Below are 26868 nucleotides of genomic sequence, written 5' to 3'. Positions count from 1 at the left end.
TTTATATGTATGAACCCTATATGAAGTATATGACTCAACTATATGAAATCTTATGAAACCAACATAGCATTGTTCTTTAAAATAGATTTTGAATAGGTTTTATTTTTTCTTTACTGTGGACAAATCGTATTTGTCATTGACCGGTGACCTCAAATCTTTGAGAAACCAGACTGAGAGCGAATAAAGCAAATGCGTGTCGCGGTAACAGAAATGGCCTTGTGGGTAACACAAGTCATTCGTTCTTGGTAATGCCTGTTAAATTTCTTTCCATATTTGCTCTTAGAAAAACATAAATAACCTTTTGCCCTTTTTTTAGACCCATAAAGGACCATTCCGATCAGGCAGATCTTTAGAAAAGCAGCTTTATCTGAAGGGCAAGTTCTTCAGAAATCTAAAACTTTCCACTGAGGACAAGTTCCCAGAAGGCAGAAGAGTATCAATCTCTTTTTATCTCTTCTATGGTCACAGACACAAAAACCCAGAGATAAGAAAAGGCAAAAGGTGGAGGGAATAAACGCAACACTCTCTTGTTGAACTAGCATTTAAAATGGCCTTTTAGAAAATTTGGAGATTTGCATTAAATGGCGACTTCCAAAAACACATTGCTGAATTTCCAAAAGCAACATGCTGTCCAGCGTGACTTCCATCGATAAGATAAAATATTCAATTTAATCCATCACAAGGTTAGATTAACATTACCATTGCAAGCGACAACTCCAGATTGTCGTTTTTGGGTGAACCATCCCTTTAAGCAACATTTGTTTGACACTAATCTCCACAATTTCCATGAAAAATGGCACAGGGTAGGTAGGCTGTTCCTGGTTCTAAGTGCACAGGAAGGAAAAGCCTACGTTTCCTCCCTAGAGAAGAGTCAAAGTATCAGGAGAGACACTCCACCCTGCAGACCCGGAGGGCACAGGAAGGAACGGTAGCTCTCTTGGACACTTTTGTCGGACATGAGGGTCCGAGGTAGCACTTGCCTGGATGGGCCGCCAAGCGTTTCGGCGCTCGGATTGAATATCTTTCAGGCCTTGAACAACGGTGCACCCAGTAAAAAAAAAATAAAGTTCTGCTTGCATTGAATTCATCTCCATGCTGGAGAACAAGTCAAAACACTCTCCTCTTCGAGAGCAGGACGGGGGGGGGGATTTGTTTGGATTTCCTGTAGTGCTGACAGCCAAGATCACTCCGCTCTAGTACGTATCCTGAGGGAAATGCACTCCGTATATCAGGTGAAAAAAATGCTAGGAATGTCCCTTATTAACACTGCGTAACCCTTGCGAAGATGCCCCCTCTGCTTTCCTCTTCTGACAGGAAGAGCTAAAGGGATAGGACATATCCAAAAGTTTGTGTTTGTGGGTGTGATGGCATTCGGGCTCGTAAAGAGTTCCGCTTTGAGACTAGTTCGACATTATACTGAACTAAACCACGGGTTGCTCGCAAGCCGTTCACTTCTGAAGATTCATCCACTGGGATATTAATCACTCCTATTATGACCATGTTCATTTTGGAGCGCTAAAATTCTGGTACCTATTTATTTGCACCATTTAGACTCACAGAGACTGATCGTTTTTCTAAAAATATCTGTATTCAACTGAAGAAACCAAGTCAAATATATCTGGCATGACACGAGGGTGAGTAAATCGTAAAAACACTCATTTGGAATATCCCTTATAGACCAATTAGTAATTGAGTAATTCAGGCAACCAACAATGTCAGTTTTGAAAATAATTTATTTATAGTACTGGCTGGTTCACTCAACCCTAACAAATGGCCCACAAACATTCTGTTGGTTGTTAGATTTTGAACGACACGAAGCATACAGTCATTTTCACACCAACCCAACAAACACCAATAGGGTTAAAACACGCTGACTCAACAAATTTGGTATTTTCCAAGGAAGGGCGAGCTAAGCTTTTACAGGCTCAGTTTGTCCAAAAACTAATATGCTCTCATCATTTTCTCATACTGTTCCTAGCTGGTATTATTTTTTATTCTCAAAGCAAAAGAAGAAAGTGAGAACAAAATGTCTAAGTTGCTCTTTTGCACAATGCAAATAAAAAAAAAGAACAGGGACTGGGTTCTTGGAATACTTATGTAATAAGTTCATAAGAACAAATCTTTAAAAAAATAACAGATTTGGAAAAAATGAATTTTCATTTTTGGGTGAACTATCCCTTTAAGAGGTTCTCATTTTTTATTTATTTTTTTTTTTACATTATCCTATGACTTTTCTCAATAACAAAATGACAGGCTTTGCTGTTATCTAATCATATAGCGGTTCAAGTCAAAGACTCACAAATCAGTTCGATTAAAAAAAAAAAAAAAAAAAAAAACATTATATCAGTGGCCATTTTTTTGCATTGCCTGCGAATGACCACTAGGGAAAAAAAAAAAAAAAAAAAAAAAAACGTATTTTGTCTCAAGATGGAGCCATCTGTTGCAATCATCTGCGCTCCATCCTTCTCATATCTCTAAAGTGAAAGGAAGTCATACACATATGGAATGTTTGAAGTTGAGTATATCTCGACAGAACTTCCATTTTCAGGCGACTAGCCCTTTAAAGAATTCAAAGTGTGTGTCCTTTGTGTCAATTCTTTCATGCAAAAGAACAGATGGAAGTCAAGGCCAAAGAAGCAGGGTTGTAATTACAGGCCTCTGATGGCTCTTTAATCTGTTATAGCCACTGGGTAGTAATCGCCGTGTCTGATCACAGGAAGGGGCATTCAAGAGCGCTTCCCACCCAAGCTCACGCTGCTTCGCAACACTGCTTGGGTGAAGGGCCGGCTGAGGATCTCCACCAGGAAAAATAATGAGTATTTGTAGGATTTACTGATGTGGCTCTGCTAGAGGATGCCAGCGAGAGAAGGATTATGGTCTTGTGGCGTAATCTAGGTACTGGCGTGAGCAATGCTAACGCCACTTTCCAGGACATATGTTAGCCGGGGCTGATCTAGCGAGGGTAAAGACTTGTCTCTCCCAGAATAACTGCGCTAGCCTCTGACCTCGATTCCGTAAACAGAGACATCTGGGGGGTTATTGTGTCCATTTCTATGGCGACACTTAATGACAACCGCGCACAATTTAAGCATACGGTGGCCCCAAAGAGCAGTCTGATGGTAAAACCACATTCAAATGCATGAAAATCATAGCATTAGACCAGGGTAGAAGAGCAGGAACTTGGAGCGCTTTTCATCTTTACCCTGGCTGAAGCTCTTTTGTTTCGATCTGTAATAGCGATCAGCTGTAGTTTTAATATTACAGGTTCCATAAATTCATAAAGTTTGTCTGTTGTGGGCATTCTTGGCTTTTTTTTTTTTATATTGTTCGTGTCGGTATCGAAATCGTAACGATATCAGAATTGTATCGAACAAAATATATAGTCATTTTGAAGTCATTTTGAAGTCATTTTGAAGACATTTGAAGACATTTGAAGACATTTGAAGACATTTGAAGACATTTGAAGACATTTGAAGACATTGTCCAGCCCTAGTGGCAAGTCCCAAATTTTGATCACGGTGGAAACTACAGATACTTATTCTTATACTTTTATGTCATCTGCTTCACACAAAGTAAACTTGCTTGTTAGCTCACCTGGTGCACTACCTCTTGCTTTTTGCGTTTGTTAACATATCAGATGAGAAGGGTATTAAAATAGACACCTAAGCTCAAAAGTAAAGTCCGAGGAAGGACAGTGCTCGTGATACAGCAATCTGCAAGACGGATCCACCCTTATTCAGACTCGCTGACTCATTCAACGAGAAACAAACCACACCTATGAAGGCCGCAGGACAAAACAGCTAGATTAAAAAAGCTTAGATACACATGACCTCAGTCTGCTTCTGAAAGTATTTTACAACTGTTATCGGTGAGAACTCTGAATACTCTCACAGGAGTTGTGCAACCTGACTGAATGCGCTTCAGAGGTTGACCAGCTATCAAAAAAGCTATTTTATTTCATTTTATCACTAGTATAGTAGTTAAACTAAATATAATTGGAGCATGTTTTACAAGAATGCACCATTTCAGTAAAAATATCCAAACAGTATATTACATACTGCTGAGTGTCTCTTTCAGAAGTTCTGGTGTAGGCCTTTCATAACACAATAAAATCAGACTTATTGTTCTGAACACAATACATCCTCCACAGAGAAGCCACTCTGGAACGGTGGGCAGCAATCTTCACACTTGTCCTATTATATGGAAAATCCTAGCATGCAGTACAGTTGGTCTGCTGAAGCCACAGCTTGAGTCATGCAAAGCAGAACTCTCAGAGACGAACAAGCGCCACTGAGCTGGCCGCGTTCAAAATTCAGGGCACCTAAACTCAACGGCAACTCTTAGAAACGCCAAAGTGCTTATTATCAAAACGCTTTCCCGTCTAAACTTGTGTATTACTTATCGCATTTGCGAATATAGCGATGGTGGCCCACCACCTGTTCAAGAACGTTTTCTTTTCGTGTCCTTCTCACCAAGCCAGGTGGCTCGCGTTCATTAATGCACCCTTGTCAGAAGCCAACCTGTCCACGGAGGTTACGACGGCATGCCGTCTTGCATTCCAAAAGAGGAACAGTTGCTGGACGAACATGCAAATTGGACTCTGGGGTATTTTAAAACACAAACATTAAAACACCAGAGAATTTAATGCACCTTGCGTTTCCATAACCCATAAACGTAAGTGTCCCAAAGCGTTGCCATCGTTTACTCGTTCTCATTCCATTCCAGAACCAAACTCCGTGGACTTCTTTCGTGACGCGCAAAAGCACATTTCCATACAATAACTTCCAAACAGCCGCACGATTCCAACTCAGTCTTTTTGGCCTGTTTGCTACAAATCTATTGTCACTTTACATACTCGTAAAGCACTTTTAGTGTTGGGCAGCAAAAAATGTACGCGTCATACCATTCCTCATTACTTTGAAATTGATTGTCCTCCAAATTCATAAACAAGCTGATTGGCCATTATCATTAAACCTCACCGAACAATTCATTTGCATGGGATTGGATTCAGCAAGGTTGAATTAGCTTACAACTGATTTAAAAAAAAACCTGCAAAAACTTGCTTATGTACTGATAATTGTAAATAATTATTTTGATAATGACTGTCAGTTCTTTGTGAGCTAAATCTGCGGTAAACAAATGTCATATAGATGTTGCTAGCTGGGTTTCCATTACAGACGTGCAAAACGTTTTGCAACGTTTTAGAAATCTCAAAACCATCAGTCACTTACCCCCATTCCATTCCAAACCCGTAAAAGCTTCAATCATCCTCAGAACACAATTTATTAAAGATATTATGGATTAAAACGTGAGGCTTCAGCCTGTCCCATTGACTGCCAAGTAATAAAGACCTCAACTTTTGAATAAAGTCGTACAAAAAGTATTCTCATCACTTTGCAACATTACGGTTGAAACTCAGATGGACTATTCTGATGTCTTTCATAGTTTTCTGGACCTTGAGGTCTTTATTCCATGGCAGTCAATGGGACAGGCTAAAGCCTCCCGGTTTTCATTAAAATATCTTAAATTATGTTCTGAAGACGTACAAAGCTTTCACGGGCTTGCAAATGAACTCTTCGTATTGAAATTGCATGTTTTGACAGAGAATGGTGAGGTATTGATAAACGTCGGCTAGAAAAAACGGTACATCTGTACACTTAAGCAAAAATGAAGTACAATTAAAATACATACTTCCTGAAGTAATACATTAAGGCGTCTCTAACATACTTCCACGGAACATTTGTCTTGGCGAAAAGAAAAGACTGATAGCCATTATCACGGTCTGCTTCCAATGTATATAAAACAGAAAACGCCGTTCTGCCTAACTAAATAGAAAGCGATTGGTAAATCAACGTTCTGGGGGCGAAAAACTAATTCTCTGGATGTGAACCGTGATTAAATCCAGAATGAGAAAGATCAACATTTCCACATGTAGGCCAGAAACAGCAGTGTGACCCGTCCTGCCCCCGGAGGAGACGATCGACCTCGGGGCACTCCTTACATGCTTCACATGCCTCTCTCTCCCTCTCTCTCCAACGCATAGAGAGAACATGAGAAAGTGGGGCAGTGGCTGTCCTGGTTACACAGACCCACTCCCACCATCTGCTGCCGCATCATCACAGCGACACAGTCATTCACAGGAAGTGCCTTCATCCTGCGCTCACGACGCGGAGGGCGGAAAAAGCCACACGGCAGCCCGCAGGCCGTACCGTCAAGCCGGGACTTGTACACCAGGCCCCAGCGATCGGTTTCCCATCTGAGTCATCTCCTCCTGCGGTCGCTGCTGTAGTATCGGTGCGACTCGATGCGTGCTCGGTCACGCGGAGGAAAGGGTTGCCATTTCACATCAAACCTGACGGGCCGCTTCACGAACAAATGCCGCACTACCTGTCGAGCAACTTTTTTTGTGTGAAGGAATTAGAACGTAATCGCACCTTGATAGCGCAGTGGATCTCACCCTCGGTTTAATCTTAAGCTCTCCTAACAGGTGTTCTGTATCGTGGAGATATGGGTTAGAGGAAACGGGTTGAACGCAACGCCGCTCGCAAACATCTGACGACGGTTGCAGAGCATTTCACTTTCTTTTGAAATGTCGCTTAAAGGCTGTAAATCAAATCTTGAGAGAGGAGGGTCATTCCGCTGTCAATCATTTCTTGCGATTAGCTGCAAATCGTGGCAAAAAAAAAGATACGTACTCTATACTGATAAACGGACAATATACAAACAAAAAATAAGATGTTGAAATAAAAACATTTTAAGCATGTATTATTACTGAAATATTTAAAAAGGCAAATGAAAAAAATAAGCATTTTTGGGTTTATTAAATAAAAAAAAATCTAATAATAATTATAATACAAAATAAATAACACATATTAAAAGTAATTACATACAAAAAAATTATAATAAATAAAATAAATAATTATATGAAATTCATGACTTGACACTAACAACAGCTGTGCGTAAAATCAGTTTCATATTTAAAAAAAAAAATAAAAATAATAATAATAATAATAATAATAATATATATATATATATATATACACACACACACACACACACACACACACAATTTAAACGTCTTTTTCCATTTAATTTTTAGTTTCATTTGTGTTTTCCCCCGGTTGAGAAAAAGTTGAGCTCGCAAACAGCTTTAAGGAAGCAGATATGACACGATAAACTGATGTATTAAAACATGAGCTCAACTATTTTAGCTCTCATGTTCCCGCATGACAACTCATTTCTCTCTTAACGCTCGGTCTTATCGTATTTCGTCAAGACGGTCAGAAACGCTTCGTCGAGGAGACCGGACAACTCGCACATCCTCCTTTCCGAAGTTCGAGCCGATTCTGGGGGATATCAGCAAAACTTCATGCGTGTAAGTTAAACTGTATCCAGACACACCCTCAATGTAAACGACTCAAACCCCGCAACGATCGCAAATACCATCAGCAAACCATTCGAACGCGATCGAGCGTTTTCAAAAGATCGCCCTTTATCCGCTCAAAACGATCTCCCACAAGCGGTTCGTTCCTGCTTTTCCATTTTTACAACCATATTTCCTGTCCGATCCACCACAGCGGCAGGCGCCGGAGATCGGCGCGGAACGCACAAACACGCGCGTGCTTACCTGAACATAATTATTCTCGCAGTAGTCCGCGACCCTCGTGAGGTTCTGATAACTCTCCACGAGCGCTCGTTTACCGGCTGGAATTTCTTCCTCTAGTAACATCTGCAGCTCTGCCATCTTACATGTCTCCACAGAGCTTCCTACTCCTCGTCTATGGGATTTGATTGAGAGCTCAAGCTCAGCCCCGGCGATGTCGGAATCGTTCGCTTGAGTCAAATCTTTGTAATGAGTCAATTGAACCGGTTCGCGAAACCGGTCTGAAACCGGAATAAATAGGGAAGGACTGTTCGCGAGTCAACGACTCACTGAATCATTGAACCGAAACTTCTACGACTCGCACTGAGCCGGATTATCGTAGCGTAGCGCAAGTTTTTGGAGTGAACATTTCATTTACATGCGTTTGAAAAGGGTTTTATAATAAAAACAAATATATTAAAAGCTGCAAAACCGTGAGATGTAGCCTACATTAATACTAGTAGTTAAATATTGTATTTCGATTCTTGTGAGAGTTAGTTAGGTGTAACTATACGACTATTTAATCTCTAATTTACCAAAAAGACTAAATGTGTGACTGCATTTGAGTATTTAATGTAGCACGATGGCGCCGTTAAGCAAAAGAATCAGAGAATTGTTTCTTTTTAAACGGTTCGTTGAAACTGTTCAGGAGAACCGATTCTGGGAAATGAGCCAGACTTCATCCTCTCCTCATTTCCGCCATAGCGTCACCTATCAAGCACAGCTGATACGTTGTTGAGGCACGAATGGAACGCTGGGAGTTGTAGTGTTATATTACACCGAGTAACGATGGACGGAACACTTTAATGTGTTTCATTAAGTGTTACGGTGTTGCCTTATCATCTATTGCGCAGGGAATTATTTATCGCATATGTTTCTTTCGACATATGCGTCAAAATATTGCTAGGAACATTCAAACTTCGTAGTCAGAGACGGTTTTTATGTCATAAACTCCCTTGGGTAAGCTTGCCTCGAGGAACTACATCATCCGAAATGTTAAGTGTGTATATACAGAATTGTGGTATTTGTAGGATTTAAATGCCATTGCTTGCAAGACTTAAATGCAGTGCCGTTCTCTCAAGGAACTACAATTCCCAGGAAACACCTGAAGTAGGATTTCGTATGTTTTCTGTCAGGTACGTATTCATGAGGTCGTAGTCTCCAGCAAAGCAGGTAGAGCAGCAAATGGTAAAGTATCAAACGCCCGTGCTTGTTTTAACGTCTTTTCGATCATGTTTACCGCACGTTAATCCAGAAATGTCACATTAAATAGCATCCACTGCACTTTCAGTCATGTCTCGCTTGTCCTTCAGGATTTGCAAAGGCGAAATGAATTGTTTTGGGTTTTGTTTACTTCTTTTGGAATAATAAACAGTCCCATTAACGTGTGAGGTGCAGGTGGGGTGTACTGTAATTGTGACAGATGCAAGGAACGTTATGAATGATATAAATCGATTAATGGGAACTGTAACTTTGCTCGTAGGTTTGATCTCGTTTTTGCTGTAGCGGTTAGATTGTCATGATGGAGGGTGACAACAAACCAGTCTACGAGCAGAGGTTCAATGCTGCTGTTAAAGTGATCCAAAGTTTACCTTCAAACGGTGAGTAAATGGGTAACAGTTATGTATTGCACACTGTATCGTGTGTTACGCTGCAGCAGTGCACGCGACCCCTCACCTACTCGAGGCAGTTTCATCATATAAGAAATTATTACTGTTTTCCACGGTCAACGCGATTAGCCTACATTCAGCCTGGCTTAAGTGCTGAAATAGCTCGTGTGCCACTAGCCCTGATCAGAGACCGTGTGTGTGTGTGTGTGTGTGTGTGTGATGTGATGTGATGTGATGTGACTAGTGATAGAGCATCAGGCGAATTATCACATATGACAACATGCGAGATACATTAAAGACTGACGAGATTTCTATGCACTTATTTATTATTTGTTTGTGAAGCATGTCAGCATTTTTGTGACTTTTTAAGGTGCCTTAAACCTCTTAAACAACACGGCACATAAAATTAATTGTTACATTTTTTATGTTTATTATTCCTTCATGGTCAAATGAAACTGGTTTAAGTGAAATTTTAAATAATAATAATAATATATTATATAGTCATAGTCTTCTTCTTAAATATTAAATTAATCTCTCTCCCTCTCTTTATAGATAGATAGATAGACTTTAAATAAATATCATATATAGGAAGAAATCTGAAGGGTAAATAAGGTAATATAATACATTGAGATATTAAATTAAATGTAATTAAATTTATTGATATTTCTGCGTTATATGTAGGGCTGCACAATTGTCTATTTAAATTGTTATTTAAAGAATAAATCAGTCCAATGTATAACTGACATCTGAGGTTTAATACTATAGAAAACAAATAAACGTTTCTCAGTTAGCGTTTTCAGCTTTTATGCTGTTTATGCTATGTAACAATGGTATAAACATCATTCGATCATAATAATATAATCGCAGTTACAGTTTTATGGGAATTTTTAACAATTATGATTTTTGTCATAACCGTGTAGCCCTATATGTACTATAGTGTCCGTTATATATGTAGATGCATTTAGCAGACAACTTTTATTTAAAGTGACTTACGAAGCAATCAAAAGCTAAAAAAAAGAGCAGTGATATGCAGGAGGTATGACAAATCTCAGCCTAACGCAGAACATACATCGAAAATATCAAGAAACCAAGTAGGTGGAGTAACAGGTATGTTAAGGTGTTCTCGTCAAACAGTACTATTAGCATAACAATATGTTATATATAACTACATGCAGGTAAACCTAAGCCAAACCTTAACTCTAACCATAACCATATAGTTAAGAAAGTACTTTAAAAAAGTATACTTAAGAGTATAGTTACACTGTAACATGGGCACCTTAATATATCTTATTTATAATAAATAAAAAGAAAATAAGTAAATAGAATAGAAAAAGAACAGAGAAAGCTTTCAGCTCGTTAAAGACTAATCTTTTTTACAAGTATGCACGTGTGTATTTCATATTTATGACTTTTTTGTTATCTAATATTACATTACCTCTTGATTCAGATTTTTAAAAATGTTTTTCAGGCTCATTTCAGCCTTCCAACGACATGATGCTGAAATTTTATAGCTACTACAAGCAAGCAACGCAAGGCCCCTGCAACATTCCCCGTCCGGGATTTTGGGACCCTATTGGCAAAGCCAAATGGTATTGAACCTGCTTCATGGCTAGATTAGTGAATTTATTTTACAGAGTTTAGTAATGAGTGTTAGTAGTTCTTAAAGGTTTCTCGTATCCCAGTATAATAAAAGCTGTTGACAGTGCAAGCATTATCCAAACGTTACTCTGTCATGTTAGTTTATGGCTCGACCAATGGTTTGAGTTTGGGGAAAGACTACCTGTTCAACCAATGGCAGACAGGGGTAGAGTTTAAAAAAATCAGTTTGGAAACGATCGATATTTTTTGCAGTGGCATTAACGCGTTAAAAATGCCACACTTCCCCTTTAAATGAGTTAAAACCATTTAGACCAGTGTCCTTAACCTAGTGAAAGTGAACTGTTGGTGAAAGTTCACTGAGATAACGGAGTGGTATCAGTATCGCATCAGGTTTATATTCTTAGTAACTATTCCCACTGAAGGTTCTGCATTGTGCTTCTGCAAAAATCTATTTTAAAATCCTTGTTTAAAGTCTTTAATGCAACTGATAGTCAGATGAGTCTGTTTTGAAAAGTGCAATCCGCTTTTAAACAGTGTAGACAAACTTATGAGTGCAAAGTTCTCACCGACCCGTCCTGCTGCTTGTGTTCAGGGATGCGTGGAATTCTCTTGGCGAAATGCCGAAAGAAGAGGCGATGGAGGCCTATGTGGAAGATTTGAAACTGGTATAAATGTTTTGTATTTTTATTTTTTAGCAGTGTTTTAAAACGTGGTATGGTTTAAGGTAATGATTTCGATAACTCTGCTTTAAATTGGCTGAATAGATTCTGGAAAGCATGCCTGTAACAAATGAGGTGGAGGAGCTTCTGCAGGTCATTGGACCGTTCTATGAGCTCGTGGATGAAAAGAAGAAGATAACGCAAGTGTCAGATTTGAGCACAGGTGAACCAAATAAACACACACACACGTGTACATATGTATATACATATATACATACATATAATCTAATATACTAACGAAATAAGTGGTAATAATAATGATTATTCAAAAATATTTTACATTTTTGGGTTAAATATGACTGATATTTCTTTGTCTAAAACATCCTTTAAATGTTGAGCTTTTTAAGAAAAATTATCGGTTTGATTAACATTAAAAAGTAGCATTTATATATATATATATATATATATATATATATATAATCTTTTGCATCTGAACTTTAATTTATTCAGTAAGGATTTTATTCAAGTATATTACAATGTTACAATGATTTCTGAAGGATCATGATTGTAGTAATGGCTGCTGAAAATGTAGTTTTCGCATCACTAAATTAAAACACTAATACTGTTTTGACATAAATGGAGCCTTGGCAACAACAGACTCCTTTTCAAAAACTCTCCCAAGACCCAAACGTTTAAACTGTATCGTGCAAGATCAGATCTCGTTTAAATGAATTAACCAATGACCCCTTTGTTTCGTGTTCAGCCCGCTTGGAAAGATTTGCTAGGCAACTTGAAGGCAAGTGATTAGCAGTGTGTTCTCCCGGTGGCCTGAGCCCTTAGTTCATAGTGCCGTAGTCCAGGTGTTGGCTTTGAAATCTCTGTGTAAGAGGTGTAGTATTACTGGTACAGCTTTACTTTTTGTGTAATAGTCCTGATAGAACGCACCTTTCAGAAAGTGCGCTTATCAAGTTTCAGAACATGCTGTCAATGCATCATCTTGCATGTATGTTGTTGTCGTCTCCAGGGTTTGGGAGCATGCTAACGTCACCTCCCAGAAGCGTCACAAAAACCATCATCAGGTCGATGGAGATGAACGGCAGCCTGGACAGTTTCCCCATTAAAATATCAGAAACTCCAAAGACTAAATCTATAGGCATGGAAGACAGAGAAGATGATAATGAGGAGGAGGAGAAAGACGAAGAAGAGGAGATTAAAGAGGCGAAAAAAGGTAAAACTTCATCATCATTAATTGTACAGTTGCATTAAAAATTGTGTACATAATTTCTGCAGAAGAAATCCAGACGTTTCAAAGGAATCGGAACAAAAGCACAATTCAGTTGGTTGAAGAACTACAAGTTTGCCAGAAAGCTTCTTTGTTTGAAAGCAAGTTGTTCTGTGTGACCTGTTCTTCATGCATTGTTCACAATGGACTTTTGTGCCTGCAAAGCTGTTAAAAATATAGCATTTTTTTGAGTTGAATAGCTTTGGCATCGGCGAGTGCTCCTACCTTAGCAGTGCCTCAGCAAACGTTACAAAATCTGGAGTAGTTTTGCATTAGTTTTTCCTCAGAATGTGAGTATTCATAATATAGTTGCTTTTTTTGTTTTTAGCCTCACAGCTGAAGAAAAGGACTACCGCAGGGAAACCTAAAGGGCCGGTATCTAATGGGAATGTTGGCCAACATAAAGTCCTTACCAATGGAACGCATGGATCCAAGTCTGATCTGAACAGGCAGGAATCGGAAGAAGACTCAGAAAGCTTTAACCACGATAGAGATGTCATAGAGCTGAATGGACACATCAAAGGTGAGGAGGTTTAATCGTGTACTTGACTGTTTTAAAAGTAGCATCTAGGACGTGATTGTAGCCGTTATCTAACCCGTTCTGAATCACTCTCACAGAAGACATGTCCAGTTGTCATCACGTGGCCAGTGATTCGGACAGCGAGGTGTACTGTGACTCCGTCGACCAGTTTGGTGGAGAAGAGGTGAGTAGATTTCAGTTACACTTCACGATCCAAAGATCACTTGATTCGGTATCGAAGAGACAGTTCACCCAAAAAATAGCATGGAAGTCATTTGCGACCAGAAACCATTTGGTTTCTTCAAAATGTCTTGATTTGTGTTCAGCAGAAGAAAGAAATACAACAACGTGGGAATGAGTACATTCCACTTATTGGGAGAACTGTCCCTTTAAGGTGTGGTCACATGAGAGAAATGACAGCAAGATTTCTGTGGTCTGTTGTCGAGTGTATAAATAACAGATCACACGGTTTCAAGCTAAACGGCTTTCTATTGGTCAGCTTAGAGATTGCACACGACCGCCTCGAACCTGCTGGGAAATCTACAAGTACACGAATTCCTATTGAAATTACCGGAAACGCAGTAGGTTTCCAAAATCTTCCAAAACGTCAGCAATGCGTGTGCTTTTGATGCTGGTCTCCAGGGATCTGAGCTACATGTCAGCCAATCACTGGACGTGGCGGAAGAGAGCCACAGCACACTGTCCTCCACAGGAGAGATCCGATCGCAAGAGGAACTGCTGGAACGGGAGGATGGCGTGCAGCACGGTGGCGAAGATGGACGGAGCAGCAGAGGCGGTTCTCAGAGGCAGGGACTTCCTGCCAACAGAAGTGACAGTTCTGTGCTCAGGAGGGGAAGAGGTACAAACCTGCCAACCAAAGTCTGCCTACTTCTGTTTTTCCAGACTTATATTTTGGTGTTAATGGAAACACACACTGTTTGCATGTAGCCCAGTTTCCTCATTGGAGACTATGACTCTAGACTATGGCTGATTTATGCCATAAACAGCAGATTTTTATTTAAATTTTTTTATTTTTCATATTATTTGCCCTAGCCAGTTCACAGTAGTGCCGCTAATTAACATTTAAATGTTTTTAAACTCCTTTTTTATCTAAAATTCTTACATTTAATCTATAAATATTCATGTTTTGTTTTTTTTTAATGACTATTAATATTTAAAATCATTTTAGATTAGGATACTCGAACAGTCAGACACTGCAACCAAATTGTTCAAACACCTGATTCAATAATTCACTAATTATTGGATGTGACGGAAATTAATGGGTCACTGAATTATGAAATTATTATTAACCCAATTTTATTTATTTTTTTAACAATGCAGGTTCATGCAGCAATGAAACAGCGTGTTGTTGCTTTGCCTTTAGGAAAACAGTACAAAAATACAGACCACATTTATGATATACGGTGCATATACAAATAAAATATCGGTTTTGGATGAAATATACTGAGATTTCTTCATTGCGAGCACACAGAGCTGGAATCCTCCATAAATGTGTTTTTGCAAAGCTTGTTATTTTAACCCGTTAATGATCTACAGAGCGTTCTTCTCCTGTGTATCAGGGTCCAGGTCACCTGCCTTCGGCTCAGGGTCAGCGGGGCCCCAGCAGGGCGGCGGGGGAGATGGGGAGCGCTGGGGGACGGATGGATCCGTGGCGCAGAATCTGAACGAACAGATCATCTGTGCTCTGGCCAGACTGCAGGATGACATGCAGAGCGTGCTGGAGAGGCTGCACACGCTGGAAGCACTCACGGCCTCGCAGGTGACAAACCCTCGCTCTTCGACGTGGATTTAATAGGAAATGTTACATTTCTGATCCGACGTGTGTCATTTCTCAGGCCCGATCCTTAGCGCTGCCGTCAGACTACCTGTCACCACCTGCAAATAAAACGAAGAAGGTAAAAGCAGGCTTTTATGAGTTTGAGGACTGTACACCTGTATGAGTTTCTTTCTTCTGCTGAACACACAAAAGATTGAATTATATTTTGAAGAATGTTGGTAACGGAACAGTTTTGGGTCCCCGGTGACTTGAACCATTCAAAATAACTACTTTCATGTTCAACAGAAGAAAAAAGCCTTCCCGTAGCTTGAACAGCTAGCAGTATGATTTCCAGTGGAAGCATGGACTGATAAAAAGTAAACCTGGATAAAAAGCGTCCAAATGCATACGCGCACATTATGATTGTGTCCCAAATGATTTTTATGAATTTTATTCAATTATGCCATTGCTATTAAATGGGTGCTGATGTTCTATTTTCATTATTATTTCTACTTCCCAGAAGCCGTCCTGGTGGCCTTTTGATGTGTCTCCTGGAACTGTGGCCTTTGCGGTCATCTGGCCGTTTGTGGTGCAGTGGCTCATCCGTCTGTATGTGCAGCGCAGGAGAAGGTCAGTGCTGCGCAGTTTTTTTTAAATTAGTGCATTTAGTCCGTTTAAGGTATCCTCGCGGCGTAAAAGTGACATCGGAAATGGATTGATTTGTGAAATAATTAATTGCATGAATTAATTTGCATTGAGAAATTACTCTGAAATGGTCATTTAAAGTCATAATAAATAAGAAAAGCACTGAATAGAAATTACAAGAAATGAGCTATTCATAATACTTAAATAATAATTATTTGATAAATAATAAATCAACAGCCCTAATTAAAATACATATTTTTAAATTCCAATCATTTATGATTTTTAAAAATAATAAATAACATTTTATTTATTTTTATATATATATATATATATATATATATATATATATATATATATATATATATATATATATATATATATAAAAAAACAAATTGTTTGACAGCACTAGTAAAAACATTAAAACAATCTTTCTGACATTTGTGCAAATTTCCTGTTTGAAAACAATAAATAAATTAAAGGAATGAAACAAAACTCATCTAGATCTTGGATAGCCCGAAGGTAAGTGCATTCTTAATAATATTTTTATGAACTACTGCTCGAGTATTATTCGAAACGTTCATTGCCTGCCGTTTCACGCAGCGTAGTTTGACCCTAGCTTTATGACATATGCGCTACAGATGTGCTTGTAGGCAAAAGGTCGTGCAGTGGACGGCAGGTGTGTCGTAAAGATCATCTTTTTTTTACAGAAGAATCCACTGAAAGGAATGGACTGACGGTTCGACGCAGAGGAGAGCCATGTTACCCGTTTAGGAGGAGGAGGGTGTTTCTAAGCCTGTCCCGTGATCTCTAACTCCTGCTTTTGCACTATGATGACAACTCTCTAAGAATTAGCAATTGGAAAGACCGAGTGAATGTACGGCGAATTAGCTTATCGCAAGCTTTTTTTTTTTGTACCTTTTCTTTTTTTAACGTAATAAGTCGGAAATCCCCAGTTTCGCTAATCAGAACGAACAGTTACGGAAATCCATTATTAAGGGCATTACAATAAATTTCAACGTCTATATCATTCAATGTCCTGCGCGCATAGCTGCTATTTGTTGTTAATACTGTAGCAAAATGAAAGATGCACTGATGAATACGGCAAGGAATATCTCTCTGATTCTTTGACAGGAAAGTGCCCATATTTGGGGATCGAACTTTTAATGGGAAGAAATCAGGAAGCCCCAAATTGTTGGAGGTTGTGCGAGTAAGATTTTTAAATGTGTGTAAATATCTCAAACTTTTTGCTCAAATGAGCTGTGGTGCTTTATAAAGCCATAATGTCAAAAACAAAAAAAACGAGACCAGAGTCAGAAGGCAATATAGATAATGACATCCTTCATCCATTCAACCTCCCGACGTGATGTCTGCGAAGATCTGACCTGTTTCTGGTTTCCTCAAAAGTGTGTAGACGCATCTTAAAAACGGCTGAATGGCGAAAGGAACGGTTCACCTCAAAAAAATTTACATTTGCTTCACATTTATTGTCCCGCAGGCCAGCCGAGATGTTGATTGTTTTTCTTAATCAGAACTGATTTAGAGAAATCGAATCACTTGCTCACAAATGGATCCTCTGCAGTGAATGGGTGCCGTCGGAAAAAAATCCATATAGCTGATAAACACACTAGCAATGCACGTAATCCACAAGATACATATTTTTAATACTTAATTTAAACATATGTCTATCAATAATATTCCTTTTTTCCCATGAAGTCGTTTTCTTTGATGTTTTATCAGCTGTTTGGAGCCATTCTGACGGCACCCATTCACCGCAGAAGTGATTAAATTCGATTGATTACGATTAAATAAGCAAACTCCTTTATATCGTCAACGGCCGGAGTATTTTTATGTTTGGGGCGAACTATTCCTTTAAACATATAATTTTCAAAATAAGTGTAATTCGAAAAAGGCATCGATCACACTTTTGCATCATTACCGATGTTGATTCATGGCTGTGGGGAATCATTTGAATATGGATCGCGTGCATGAGAAGTTCAATACCTTTCGCAGGGCGTAATCGAGATCGAAATCTACCCGGGTTGAATTGCGAAGCACTTTCGATGAATTAAGAGCTGAAATAATATTTGTAACGTGTATAGCCCTATGACTAACATAAGGTTGAAATCTAATGACTACACGGGCAGTTTTCATAAAAAAAAAACAACAAAAACTGAAAAATGCAAGTGTTTTGTTTCATTGTAGGTTGTGTAAATTAGTCAATAATGTTAATAATTCCTTTTAATAATTGTATATTAGATACGTGCAAACATATACTTGGAGAAAGTTCTATTTTAATTGTACTATACTGTAATGTAGCATTTGCATATGTTGTTATGTCTGTAATACTACTTTGAATCGTCTGTAGAGCAGGAGGTTCTTGATTTAATGCTTTTGTTTAAACTAAACGCGTCATGTTCCCGTTAACCATTTCGAATTTTGCGTAAATTTGCCTTCATTGCAGATGATCAGTGCATGTTACACCACTGTCACAATACATGTCATTTAATATATTAGACTAAAGGATCATTAAAAGCTTTTGAAAATCGGAGTGGTTCATGTTCTTGTATTGCACCGTATTTAATGCTATATTTAGAATATCATTACATGCTTTTAACATTAAGGTTTTTACTCATGGATATTACTTGAATAGTTTTTTTGAAAGGGGGTGAATCCAATACTTTTGGCGATATACGCTACATGAACTTCAGGGTTGCCAGGTTTTCACAGCAAAACCCACCTAATACTAGCCCAATCATTTTTGAGTGTGGGATCCGCCCCTTGAAAAACGGCCTCCCCAGGGTTTAAAATATACATTACTTCTGGCAGGGTCCCACGGACATGAAAAACATCCCACGGAAAGAGAGTTAAAATGACCCGGTTCTGCTGTAAAACCGCAAACCTGGCAACACACCTAAGCATAAATGCGTCAGATTTTAATATTCGAGATACGTTAATCCAGAAATAACACTCATTTGTTAATACAACAGTTGTATTTTATTTTATTTAACTTGAAACATTTTCAGAATCATCTAAAAACAACAACAAAACATATAGGCAAGTGTCACAAACCACATATTCAAGGTGTTGTATATGTATCAAATGATTATAAATTGGCAAAAAAGGTACTTTTTAAGCAGCAACCATGTTCAGAATCAGATTAGATAGACTGTAGACTAGTTAAAACATTTAGCATGTTAAAATTACAGTCCCACGAGCATAGCTTTCAAGAAAACGCAAGTAAAATTATCACTGTCTTCGATTTAAATGTGCACTGAGTCGGTACAAACAGTAGTGTTACATAATATATTACTTTTTCCAAACAAACATAATGGAAGGTTTTATACAAGTATTGCAGCACGTATGTGCATAACCGTAAAATCCCACCTTTGAGGACACTTTCCAATGTGAATGAAGGCCGAAGGAAGAAAGAGGACGAACAGGAGCACCGTGTTCATACGGAGTCCGCTGCCCTACGGTTTGTGTGCGTCACAGGCTAAACCCTGATACGGTGAGATGCTGGGCTGTGTTCCTCGCCTCAAAGTACGAGGTGTCGGTCTCATCATCGGGCTGAGGGATGAAGGGCATGCTCTGATGGTGAAGGTTTTCCCAGTCCACACCTTCAAAGAACGCATGATCCTTCAGCTCTACAGACACAAGAGAACGTTATTAATGTCAGTAGATGCTAATATTGAGAAGTATTTTTTAAATGTTTGTGTGTGTCTGCACCTTTTAAGTCAGCCCGTTTGGCTGTATCCATAGTGAGAAGAATCTCTATGGCATTTCTTGCATTCTGGGTTAACTCCTCATCTCCATCTGGCCATGGTATATCTGAACACGCCAGTCACGGAGAACATGTAGATCAGATACGGTCAACAACACAATGGTGTTCTCATGGTGCGGAGGACAAACAAATCCAAAAGGGCCAAACTAATTTACGCATATGGCGGAGCCCTTCTAAAAAATATTAATAAACGGCTAAAGGCATAGTTCACTTAAAAATGAAAGTGAACAAGTTTAAAAACCAAAACATTTATCACTGGTCCTCTTACCTCTGTTGAGAATGTTCTGGAACACCAGCTGAGGGGTCTCATCATTAAACGGCGGGATTCCTGTGAGGAACTCGAACAGACAGACACCCAACGCCCACCAATCCACCATGAAATCTGTAGGAGAGCAAAACTAAATTATTTCTACAAACATGATACCTGACACGAAATGTGTTAGAATGTGATCACTGTTAAAAAGCAGTGACGGACAGCGCTCGTAAGTTGATTTTGAGGGGAAAATGGAACGCGCAAAACCGGACTTAAACTCAAGTGTCATGATAGAAAATGTCACGTTATAAAACTGAACAACAATCAGTCATCAGGTCGTGAATGATGTTCTCAGGCGTCGGAAATAAAGATGTTTAAGTTTCAAGACATGTATACACTAGAAGTTCGTCATGACGCGAAACAGATAACTGTTTTAGGAAAAACGAAATAAAAGCTGGGTGGTCGCCAGGGTGTTGCTATGGAGTTGCTAGGGTGCTCTGGGTGGTCAAGAGACAGAGAACACCTCCGAATCTCTAGATTTACCTCAGCCCCTTCTTCAATGAAAGTTGATAGTTTTTTTTTTTTTCTACCCATTTTGTGAAAGTGTTTGGTCAAAAAAAAAAAAAAAAAAAAAAAAGAATGCAAATCTTCTTAACAAGCTGCACTATTTGAGGCATCTTTTATGCTCATAAAAACAACCATAAACTTGGAAGTTTAAACAAGTATGAAGACGTTAACGCTTAACTTCTACAAAGAAATACCATCAATGAGGATAATATATTATAAATAAAATAACAGCTGCAAAATATTCCCCAAGCCATCCCATAGTCTTCCCGACCAAAGGTTTAGTCAGAAATTGACGTTGCTTCATTTGAACAAAAAGAGCAACGCTTCAAAAGTAATAAACATTTTTCATGAAGTCAAGCTACAAATGTTCTTTACTCGACTGTATTAACTATCGTAACATAAAATATTTTACACAGAACTTCACTGGAATCCCCCAGAATTCCCAAGAACCTTCATAACAGCCCAACAGAGAGCATTACTGAAGCATTAAGGGTGATGAATCAGGAGCTGCCAATCACAAAAGCTGCAGCCCATAATGGAATTAGTCAGCCATGTCGATAACTCAAGGCCCCGATATACGAAAACTTTAAAAAAAACTAGCATGAAATGATTTGTAACTAAATTAGGCCAGAGTTTGTGTTTAGAGTTTGTCTTTGGACGTTCAAAGCCCCTCGCTAAAATTTACATTCTGTATACATTCTAAACATCTTCAAATGTTCATCTCTGTTATTTAAAAAAAAATGGTTTGCCCTCAAGCGAACAACAAAAACAAAAAATACTTTAATGTGAGTATATCGAGGCCTTAATGCGGTAAAGCTGCCCACACATGCACCAACATCTCCATTGGTTGGAATCTACCTGAATATTTTTTAGCATACTTACCACAGTGTACAAAGCCTGAAACTAAAACATAATATTTGTTAATGGAAGCAAAGTACAAAATTTGGTCCCATTTTATATTAGCTTTCTTTAAACACTCTATATTTATGATAATGGTTGACCATTCTCACTACCCAATATTTGACGCATATATTAATCTAACTTGACCACTTAAACTCTTACCGTGTGCTTTGCCTAATAAAAGTTCTGGTGCCAAGTAGTCAGGAGTTCCCAGAATAGGAGCCCCCTCCACACGTTCTGGACCTCTACGCACACTTTTTGGTGTCCTGTAGGGAGTGTGAGAGACAACCATCTGCTGTGGAGTCTAGAAAAGAAAAAAGCGGTTAATTTCCAATTCAACCCCCTTTTCTTGAGTTTCATTTGAGTTCCGAAAGAGTCTCGCCTGGTAAAGTGTGCTGCTCAGACTGGGCCTTTTCTTCTGAACGGGAGTCACTGCAGACTGGGCGTTGTGGAAGGAGGCGGACGTAGACAGCTCCATGCCATCCAAAGAGGCCATGCTGAGGTGCGAAGCACAAGAGCGGTTTATAGAGCTGCAGTAGCTTCGAAATGCAACCACGTTCCTGGGTTTGAGGAAGCCGGGCGATTTGACCATACTGTCAGACAACCCACGAGGATGGTCCAGAAGAGAAAATTCTGATTTAACTCTTTGATGCTTCGCACTGCTGTGCTTTGGTGTAGCCAAGGTGGGCCTGGCCGCCGGTGTGACTACAGAAATCTCATTTTCGTCAAGCTCCTCAAAAGATGATGACAAAGCATCTTGTTTAACCACCGACATCTCATGGGCGGAGCCGTCTGAATCTAAACTAAGGCTTCTTCTGATATCACCAGGTGAGGTCGGGGAGCTCGAGTTGGCCTCTGTTTTAGGCAAAGCCACCTCTTCACCTTGATCTTCGAGATCACAGAACAGATTTTTGGCCACGGCTATGGGACTTGATTGCTTTGGGCCAGTTCTCTCACTCTTCTGTTGACATATCGGTGCACTTTTAACATCACCGAGCCCCACGTTGAAGAAAATTCCTGTCAAGCCTGTGTGGGCCACCGAGTTGTCCTCAGGAATGTGGAAAGACCTCTTGTACACGGTGTCGTTTTTCTTGCAATGGATCTCGGCCTGCTCTGGGCTTTTCTCTACTTCATCAAAAGCTCTCTTTACTGAGGTTTTGGGCTCTGGTTTTATAAGACCGTTCTCAAATGATTGATGGGGATCAGCCTTACCCAGTGGAGTAGCGCAAGGGTCAGATGTACTGAACTGGAGCCTCTTTGCAGAAATATCTGGTTTAATAATTCTGCTATTGTCCATTTGGTTATTCAATGGAGTTAGAACAGTGTTGTGATCTTGAGCTCGTGCTGGAAACATCTTCCTCCTTTCCACAGGTGTCAAGGGAACGTTTCTGGACATTCCCACTTCTCTTCCGTTTAACTGAGGCAGGTTCTCACCATCTTGTAAATACTAGAAATGCAAGAGTACATGACATATACATATATATATATATATATATATATATATATATATATATATCATATACACACACATACTGTACACGCACTTTTGTTACAAAAACCCATTGATCTGCTTTCCGAAGGTGTATACTCGCAGATATAACCGATTTACAGAGCTTCAAAATAATGGTTACTAACCACAAGCATTACCAAGCTCCGAAGAGTCAGAATAAATAAAAAAAACCCTCAAACTGCATTCGTTATATACACCTAGGATGGCTGCAGAGTGAGTAAAATAGGCTGTAATTTTATTTTTTGTACTAATCCCTTATTTTATTATAATATTTATTTTTGTAACTTTTTTTATACATTTCATCATAATTAGCATCATTCTTTTATTAAATAAGGACATGAAAAAATTTTTTAATGTATTTAAAACCATTATTAGTAAAATATTATGGATTGCATTTTTTTTTATTCATTATATTGCTCATAATGAATTGTGCTTCCCTTACGTTTACTCTGACGACCTTTTCCATCATCAATTGCTCGAAGAAACTATTTTTCCTACCGTACATTAAAATATCGCGATGCCTAAATTCAGTAGTAGTATTTTAAAAACAGTTATGCTGATACAAAACCTGCTCATCTTCCCACATCGGACTGACACAGTCTTCAGAATCAGTAGTGGATGGTAACATGCACGAGTGGGCGCTCCCAACACTCTCAAATCTCCTTGATTTCATCAGTCTTGGTGTCAAACTCCTAGCCAGCAGGCCAGGACTAAACACGCTGTTGGATCCTAGAGAACGTCACACAGGTTTTACAATGTTCCTCTACAGTGAAAATGATGCAGTTTCAGCACGTAATTTCTGAAGCATACCTAAAGCTCGAGTGCATACTGGTGAATTCAGATGGTCAGCTCGTCTCTTCAGCAAAGGTGAACACAAAGAACTATTCCTTAGCTTGACCTTGCCGCAGGACATGGGGCTGCCCAACACTGTGCTGGTGTGACGCTTGCCCTCTGTCACCGGGGTATTCTACCAATTCGAGTCAAAATATGAGATATTAAACATGTTGTAGATTTAACCGTTTCAGACATGTTGAAAGATACTGATAGCGATTTAGTATTTTGCAGACAATAAATGAAAGCGTCACAAATGTAACATTAGCTAACAGGCATGACATTTTTATCCAAGCTGAAAGGACAAACTTCCTTAAGAAAGCTTCGTTTAGAACAAGTTAAAAATAATATACAAATCAACACATCATGCTATATGCAACAGTTCATGCAAAAACTTAAAATTTTATTTAAAATTTTTAAAAGGTGAATATTTTCTACTAAAATAGATCTTTGATAATCAGCAATATTTATTAATCAAACCAAAGCTAATAAAATAACACCACAATCATGAAGGACAGCAAAAAAAAAAAAAAAAAAAAAAATCACATTTTGAGCCATGTAATTTTTTTTTATAAAAATGTACTCACGAGGCCAAGAGAGCTTATCAGTGACAGAACTTGACCAGGTGTTCTGAAATAATCTTTTTTAGGTTTCGCCAAAGAAGGTGTGGTTAAAATGTCCATCAGGTTTAGTTCTGGGGGATGGGGAAGGAAAGGCTTGTTAATATCACAATAAAGACTAAATATTACAGCATTTCTGAGTGTTAAAATATATTTACATGTAAAAGATATATTTAAAAAAAACATACCCCTGTCAAGTTTAACCTTGGAGAGCCCAAAGTCAGTGAGTTTAATGTGACCCTCATTGGAGATGAGCATGTTGTCTGGTTTTAAATCCCTGAGTCAAATGACAAAAAGGGATGTCAGTTTGTTAAAAAGACTAAAAATTGTTAGTAAAAATTCTCCTGCGAATATACCTGTGAATAATGCTGTGTCTGTGAAGGTAGTCCAGAGCGAGTGCGACCTCTGAAATGTATTTCAGAGACATGTCCTCATCAAAGTATCCGTAAATATGAAGAAGTGATTTTACATCTCCACCAATCAGATACTCCATCACCTAAAAAAAAGGAAAAAACATTACGTAAAGTATTAAGCTTTCGTGTTCAACACTTAAAAAGTAGTTCAATTTATCAAGTTAAACTAATGTTGATGAGACTTTTTAGTCATCAGAATAGTTCTGGAGAAATTTAGCATTGCGTAATAGGTCCTCTGCAGTGAATGGGTGCCATCAGAAGAACTGATTCAAACACCACAGTAATTACACGAGGGTACAATTTTACTTTCTGGGTGAACCGCACAGGCTTTCACGAGATTCATCCTTGTACGTACCAGATAGACTTTAGTCGCAGTTTGAAGAGAATAAAACAGGTGCACGATAAAAGGACTTTTACTGAGAGCCAGAGCATCTCTCTCAGCTCTCATCTGATCAGTCATGTTCTTATCCACCATGTCTGCTTTCTTGACCACCTGACAGAAAAAAAAAATATCAATGCTAACGGTTTAAAATAATTAAACAGTTGAGGAAAACTGAATGACATGATAAACAGTAACTATAATAAAAAAGTTAATAAACTTGGGATAAATTTTTTAACTTTTTGATCAATGATACATAGTAGAATATAACAATAAATGACCATGATAACACTGTACTTGTTTTAAATACCTTCACTGCATAGAGTTTGGAGTTGCATTTCTTTCTGGCGAGGTAAACCTTCCCAAAGGCTCCTCGACTGATAGGTTTGACAAGCACGAAGTCCTCGATGGAGGGAGCTTTCACCGCGCTGTTTGAGCCTTCAGACGACACTCCATGAGCTTCCATTTCTGACTGCCTCCTCAGATTTAATCCAACTAGTTTACTAACTGTTAGAGTAGATCACTAGTCTGTCGTATTACCGTGCAGTCTGACGATAGTCACTCCGAGAAGTACAAAAACGGCGTATTGTGATTATCGTGTTGGAAACCAAACACATATCGCCACAAATGCTTTTACACGCTACATGTAACGTTATACGTTTTGCATTAGTTTTTGAACAACACAGCCCGACGTTTAGTCCACCCCATCCATTCTCGCTGTTTACAGGCGCGACTCGTTTGTTTTGAAATTTGAAATGCGCGACATAAATTTGGGTCCTAAGCCGCAGCGGGTCAGCCGCCCCGAACGTTTAAAAATGAAATAGTAAACTGGAGGGAAAAAAAATATATGTATATATTATGCTTAATAGAGATCGTATAAGAGCTGATGTTTGATGCATACATTATATATTTTGTATTTTATTCTTATACTAGAAAATTACTGTTCAATTTCCGCTAAATTAATCAGGCAAAGACGTTGGCTACTTTGCAGGTCTTCAGTGGAGAGGAGATGAGGCGCCCTCTGCTGGCCAGTGACAGAATAAAAGCCCGAGCTCGTTATTCCTCCAGGGGACGCTCCGGCGGTTTAGAAATCCTAGAATGGTTTCTAGTTTTTTGATATTTATTTACGAAAAAATGAATAAAAATACAAACTACAGTTTTGGAAGCTGGCGCACAAACGCAATCTTTATTTAATATATCCTTAAAGATAATAATAATTAAACACTTTAATCCATCATCAACAGCGTTGGGAAAAGTAACAGGCATCAAGTCACGTGCTGCAGCAGCGTTTTGGATAATAACACAGGAGTCCAATTTATAATGAATGTCTGAGTCTGAGTACGAACAGTATAAAAGAAAACTTATAATCTTGCGAATCTTGATTCGTGCTAAATTTCACATACACGTGTGCAAAAAATTTAACCAGACCTCCCTCTTTTGTTTTCTTCACCCAAAAGAATTTGAAATTAAATCGATCCCGCTATTAAAGGCGTTATCTCTTTGTAGCGATCTTTAATGACATTTAAGTCTTCTTTTTTTTTTAATTTAGCGATTTATTAAACACCACTCTTTTTCTTTCTTTTAATTTTTTTTATTGTTTATCATTTATATGATGGTTTTATTACTTTTTATATAGGCTAATTGTTAGGCCTTAATTAAAAAATATAATAATAATAATTTAGCTGATTGCTATTGATTAGTATTTTATTCATTGTTCATATTTTACTAAATAAATGTTATTATTTAATATTGTAATAAGTTAATTAATAATTAATAAGTGTCATATCCAGCGTAGTGAGTTCATTATTATATCAAATTGTATTTTTTTAAAAAAGCCTTAGACTTGGCTAGATTGAATAACGTAAGAAAATAATCATTAT

General features: G+C 38.5%; 3 protein-coding genes across 9 annotated transcripts in view; 1 reads left to right on the top strand and 2 right to left on the bottom strand.

Moving 5' to 3' along the window:
* abi1a (abl-interactor 1a) overlaps window positions 1-7860 on the bottom strand; it is a 39406-nt gene extending 31546 nt beyond the window's left edge. Inside the window, 1 exon segment of the mRNA XM_043226688.1 lies at window positions 7628-7860. Within this exon segment, the coding sequence (XP_043082623.1) occupies window positions 7628-7744 (117 nt within the window). The 5' untranslated portion in view covers window positions 7745-7860.
* On the top strand, window positions 7238-18282 carry acbd5a (acyl-CoA binding domain containing 5a). Of its 6 annotated transcripts, none has more exons than XM_043226692.1 (13): window positions 7238-7375; window positions 9126-9243; window positions 10721-10841; window positions 11444-11516; window positions 11616-11733; window positions 12535-12738; window positions 13121-13315; window positions 13411-13496; window positions 13955-14171; window positions 14893-15092; window positions 15169-15228; window positions 15610-15719; window positions 16442-18282. In XM_043226692.1, exons 2-13 carry the CDS (start codon window positions 9162-9164, stop codon window positions 16452-16454), a joined length of 1479 nt encoding a protein of 492 aa, XP_043082627.1. In that variant the 5' UTR covers window positions 7238-7375; window positions 9126-9161; the 3' UTR covers window positions 16455-18282. The 6 variants fall into 6 exon arrangements, with proteins under 6 accessions (XP_043082627.1, XP_043082626.1, XP_043082628.1 ...); XM_043226691.1 differs by lacking the exon at window positions 7238-7375 and adding an exon at window positions 8661-8778; XM_043226693.1 differs by lacking the exon at window positions 7238-7375 and adding an exon at window positions 8741-8830 and having other exon boundaries at window positions 15613-15719.
* A 427-nt stretch (window positions 18283-18709) lies between these two features.
* On the bottom strand, window positions 18710-25787 carry mastl (microtubule associated serine/threonine kinase-like). Of its 2 annotated transcripts, XM_043225626.1 has the most exons (13): window positions 25299-25787; window positions 24965-25102; window positions 24553-24692; window positions 24385-24473; window positions 24164-24270; window positions 23556-23712; window positions 23314-23474; window positions 21618-22682; window positions 21398-21539; window positions 21218-21238; window positions 19784-19897; window positions 19461-19562; window positions 18710-19378 (listed from the first exon to the last, which is right to left on the bottom strand). In XM_043225626.1, the coding sequence occupies exons 1-13, from the start codon at window positions 25452-25454 to the stop codon at window positions 19221-19223; spliced, it is 2550 nt and encodes an 849-aa protein (XP_043081561.1). In that variant the 5' UTR covers window positions 25455-25787; the 3' UTR covers window positions 18710-19220. The 2 variants fall into 2 exon arrangements, with proteins under 2 accessions (XP_043081561.1, XP_043081563.1); XM_043225628.1 differs by lacking the exon at window positions 21218-21238 and having other exon boundaries at window positions 25299-25786.
* Window positions 25788-26868: the final 1081 nt, after the last annotated feature.

Source organism: Puntigrus tetrazona, chromosome 24 (assembly GCF_018831695.1).
Source record: "Puntigrus tetrazona isolate hp1 chromosome 24, ASM1883169v1, whole genome shotgun sequence".
NCBI lineage: Eukaryota > Metazoa > Chordata > Actinopteri > Cypriniformes > Cyprinidae > Puntigrus > Puntigrus tetrazona.
The sequence above is the reverse complement of the archived record's forward strand: the minus strand, read 5'-3'. Positions and strand labels throughout refer to the sequence as shown.

Excerpts from the sequence above, each read along its gene's own strand:
- acbd5a (XM_043226692.1), top strand. The coding sequence starts at position 9,162 with ATGATGGAGGGTGACAACAAACCAGTCTACGAGCAGAGGTTCAATGCT. Across the intron at positions 12,739-13,120 it reads GATTAAAGAGGCGAAAAAAG|CCTCACAGCTGAAGAAAAGG; the intron begins GTAAAACTTCAT and ends TTTTGTTTTTAG. Across the intron at positions 15,093-15,168 it reads AAGCACTCACGGCCTCGCAG|GCCCGATCCTTAGCGCTGCC; the intron begins GTGACAAACCCT and ends GTCATTTCTCAG.
- mastl (XM_043225626.1), bottom strand. The coding sequence starts at position 25,454 with ATGGAAGCTCATGGAGTGTCGTCTGAAGGCTCAAACAGCGCGGTGAAA. Across the intron at positions 25,103-25,298 it reads CCAAACTCTATGCAGTGAAG|GTGGTCAAGAAAGCAGACAT; the intron begins GTATTTAAAACA and ends TTTTTCTGTCAG. Across the intron at positions 24,693-24,964 it reads CTGCGACTAAAGTCTATCTG|GTGATGGAGTATCTGATTGG; the intron begins GTACGTACAAGG and ends CCTTTTTTTTAG.